Raw genomic sequence first — 4,182 nt, forward strand, 5'->3', positions numbered from 1 at the left:
AAATCTCCATCACGTGCGTTCAGATGGAGCGGCATTTACTACACAGAGCATGCTTTACTGACAAGCTACGCAATATCACGTTCATAATCGAAGGCGATTCAAGCGGATAAAGAAAACAAAGAAAACTACAGCATAACAGACTGTTAAGAAAATAAACCTCCTCTTAACCAAACACTGGGTGACAGTCTGGTTGCTATTGTGTGTGTGTGTACATATGTACGTGGGTGTGTGGGTAAGGCTTTGTTTAAATCTGACCTCATCTCCCATATATGGCTGGAACTCAAATTTAACAGGCGGGCAGAAAGCGGTAGGGTACATTTCCATGAAGCGCTGGCGGTCACTACGGGGGTCCAGACTGTCCACCGCGTTCTCAATGATGTCCAGGCCCTCGTGACGAGACGTCTCCAGGTTATATTCGGCCGAGAGGTAGGTCCGCAGAGCCCGGTTCAGAGAGGCATGATATCCCAGATCACAACACTACACCGGAAAAAAGAGAGAAACGTTACAAAAAATATATAAATAATGGGCAAAGAATCTCTTTAAGTAATACTGTATATGCTGCATTCAAATAATGGTGTGTCTTACTTCCAAAACAAGTGAAGAAGCTTTTAAGCACTAGTGCAACAAAAAGAAGAGCAACGGATGCAGTACACTATCAACTCATAAATTAGGTAAATATGTAGCATTTTTCTGGCAAGCTGCATCCCAATTTGTCATTTACAATAGTGAAAATCTATACAAAAGTCATTTTTAATTGTGAAATGTGATTTAAAAGCAGCATAAGAAGTCAGTTAATTGACACATTTTAAACAAAGTGTAGTAAAATTTAAAGTGACAGTACGCATTGAACAGACAGTTCAAACCTCAAAGACTCAAACCTACAACCTATTGGTTACCAGCCAAGATCTGTAACCACATGGTCACTTTCATCATGTCTTACTCACAGCTAATATCTGAGATTCCAAACACATTAATACCAATGTCAAAGTATGACATACTGGTCTATCAGCAACTGTGGCTTTGGGAATATTTGTGTCCCCGTGTCTGACCGTTCCTACATGACCTAATACATACTGACTGTGCTCTGGTGGTCTGTGTGCTGTCTTTATAAGGCCTTGGACTCTGAGGACTTGTGCAAAACAGCCCGGTAGCCTAGTTGTTCAAGGCTAAGCATAGACTGGCAGGAATTTCCATAATTTGATTTTGACTCTGATATGAGAGTCATGGGGAACTGAAATGCAAAAAGATGTCCTGGATAATAAAATATGGGGGAGAACTGCGCCGTCCTTGGGGAGGTTATTTAAGTTCTGATGGTGCGAGTCACTGGAAGATCTGCCAGATCTCGACTCCCAAAGCATCTGCAAACTTCCAAAGTCCATTTTATTTAATTATCACGATGGCTTGCTCTGTCTGTCAGACTGCAGATTGTTTTAAGCATTTGGATGCCCTTTGTTCATTAAAATGGTGCGGTTCTTGTGCCAGAGCTCAAATTGAGAGTCAAATTATGCACTGACTTGCACCTTCTTTAGGGTTTTTGGGGCTTGAAAAAATAAAATAAAATAAAATAAAATAAAACATGGTTTAGTATCAATAAGCCCATGCAGAAGTATCCATTAGTTTGTTAGCAGTATACAGTTGCAAAAACGTCTTTATACAAGACAAAATTTTAACCAGACAAGGTCAAGCTCTTTCTCTTCTGAAGAAATGTCTGAAAAACTGACTGCATGCATATATTATCACCAAAACACTGTCACCCCCCTGCAGAGAGTTTTTTGTTTCTTAGATGAAATTCATATTGCTGGATATTCAGTTCTTAAATAAATGATGCTGAGATGATTTAACAATGATTCAGGCTGTAGAACAGTGAAGAAGGAGTACTCAGCAGGGTGAAACATGAAAAAGGTACATTGTAGCATACAGTAGTTGACCTAAAAAGAGTCAGACATCCTGATTCACAGAAAACTGGGTTTTAGGGCTGGGTGCCACTTCCTCGCCATTCATGCTAAAAAATGTTTTGCCATATTCAAAAGCTGGAGGACATACAGTACCTTAATATAAAAGTAGGACAACAGCCACTTCATACAAAATAACATAAAGGGGGTACAAAAAAAATAATAATTTAATATTCTCAACTATATATAGGTGAACTAACGTTATTTATATCATCTCAAATAATGCTAGAACTTGTGGAGTGCTGCTATCATATCATTATCAACAAAGTGAAAATGAAATTGTAAAATTAATGCAAATGATCCCCTCAAATTCAAAATGCAAAATAAAAGCTTTTTCATTTGGTCTCAAACTTTTGGAAAAGGACTCTTGTTTCTCCACCCTCGTTTAAACCACCATTATTTTCTTTGCTTATCCTCTATGCCGAGGATAATTTTTACCACCTCATTCTCCACAGACGTTATGTTAAGCTCCTCATTCTCTCTCAAACGAATGCATTTGACAATAAGGCCTTCAGAAAACGTCTTTAAAACAGGTTTGTGTGGTTATTTGGAGATATGGAGATGAATGCAATTTAACCCCAGTGTATTTTTTAAAACATCTCATTCCTGTCAGACACACCTGCATGTGAAGTCTCAAGAGCTTAGATTTGAATGCAACATTGACAGAGCTCTCGCTGAGGAGTCTATGCATTTCCTCAGATCAAAGCAGGTGTAGACAAAGATGCATATTCAACCAAGAAACCGATGAAAACGGCAGCAGTCTTTGTCATATTTAGCTGTCCCAGCAGACCTGAGGTCAGTTTGAAACTCTATTTATAACTGTCCTACTTGTCACACAAAGTTTCTTCATCTGTGGAAGAATCCCTGAACCTCCTTTTCATTCCCCAGTACTTACGTCTATTAAATCAGACAAGTCGTGAATGTAATACTTGAAGATTGAAGCATTAGAGGCTTCGAGCGTCAGCAGGTATTCGTTCCGAGCTTTGATCGACTTCAGCTTGTTCTCCGAGTACTTGGCCTGCCTCTGATGAGAGAGAGAGAGAGAGAGAGAGAGAGAGAGAGAGAGAGAGCATAGAAGCAAAACAGAATTTGAGAAAATGGGTTGAAATATAAAAACATGCAAGCAAGCTTTTATCTCTGCATGCAGTCTGTCCCTTCAAGATTTCTTGCGAAGTGACAAGGAACAAATGCATCCAAAAATAAACCAACGAAGACATATAAGCACATAAACAGCAAAAATCACTATACAGACATATATAGACTAATATGGTACATCTGTGTGGCTACAAAAAATCTTAAAGAACAAGTATTGCTCATTTCCTGTATCAGTAAGGATATTACTAACAGTCAGACCCACTTAGTCGACTAATTCAACTGACTGACCAACAGACAGTGACTCACTCTAACTTCCATATTTTAACCATCCCACAATGTCTCGTTCCAGGAAGTATCCATGGAAAAAACAATCCCACAGCTGTTAAATCATTTGTCACGGGTTTTAACAGAAAACAGATACACTAAGATCATAAAACGTTGCCATTCCTGTGAAAGCGGGGTCAGGCATGTCTTCTATCAAAACATGTCTGGCGCATAAAACTTAGGTGCAGAAGGAAGTTCATTCATCATCATCATAATAATAATAATAATAATAACAACAACAATAATATCTACTTTTTTATTGTTTGCCATTTTATTGTTTTCTGTTTTGTTTATTCTTAGCATTACATGTTCTGTTGTGCTTTAGGTACGGTATGAGAAAGCACATTACAAACAATAGAATATGGGTCATATTTCCCACAAAATAAAAAGAAATAAGACATTACATTTTGTATAAATTAATTTAGGCCTATTTTTTAGGATTTTAGTATTATTTACTGTGAACTTGTTTACGAAAATTAAAAATAAAAATAAAATAAAATATGTGTGTGCATATATATATATATATATATTTTTTTTTTTATATATATATATAAATTTTGATAATTTTTCAAAAATAAGTAATTTTGCTTCTCAAGTAAATGCATCTTGTTTTGAGAATGTTTAGACATTTGAACTGGAAAACAAGTCAAAAATACTAAGAAGGTTTTTTTTTTTTTTTGCAGTGTCTCACAATTCCAGGATAATTAATTAATTCATTATATTTATATAGCGCTTTTCTAGGCACTCAAAGAGCTTTACATTGTCAGGGGGTATCTCCTCATCCACCACCAGTGTGCAGCATCCACCTGGA

At 37.0% G+C, this 4,182-nt stretch overlaps 1 protein-coding gene across 3 annotated transcripts in view; it reads right to left on the bottom strand.

The window, feature by feature from the left end:
• Positions 1-4,182, bottom strand: part of srgap1a (SLIT-ROBO Rho GTPase activating protein 1a) — a 107,247-nt gene that overhangs the window by 37,211 nt on the left and 65,854 nt on the right. For all 3 annotated transcript variants that reach the window (XM_016530830.1, XM_016530828.1, XM_016530829.1), the window contains exons 6-7: positions 2,848-2,976; positions 256-477 (exon numbers count right to left, since the gene is read on the bottom strand). In XM_016530830.1, the coding sequence (XP_016386316.1) occupies positions 256-477; positions 2,848-2,976 (351 nt within the window). The remainder of the gene's footprint in view (positions 1-255; positions 478-2,847; positions 2,977-4,182) is intronic.

The sequence above is a fragment of the Sinocyclocheilus rhinocerous genome, unplaced genomic scaffold (assembly GCF_001515625.1).
Source record: "Sinocyclocheilus rhinocerous isolate Xijiao unplaced genomic scaffold, SAMN03320098_v1.1 scaffold604, whole genome shotgun sequence".
NCBI lineage: Eukaryota > Metazoa > Chordata > Actinopteri > Cypriniformes > Cyprinidae > Sinocyclocheilus > Sinocyclocheilus rhinocerous.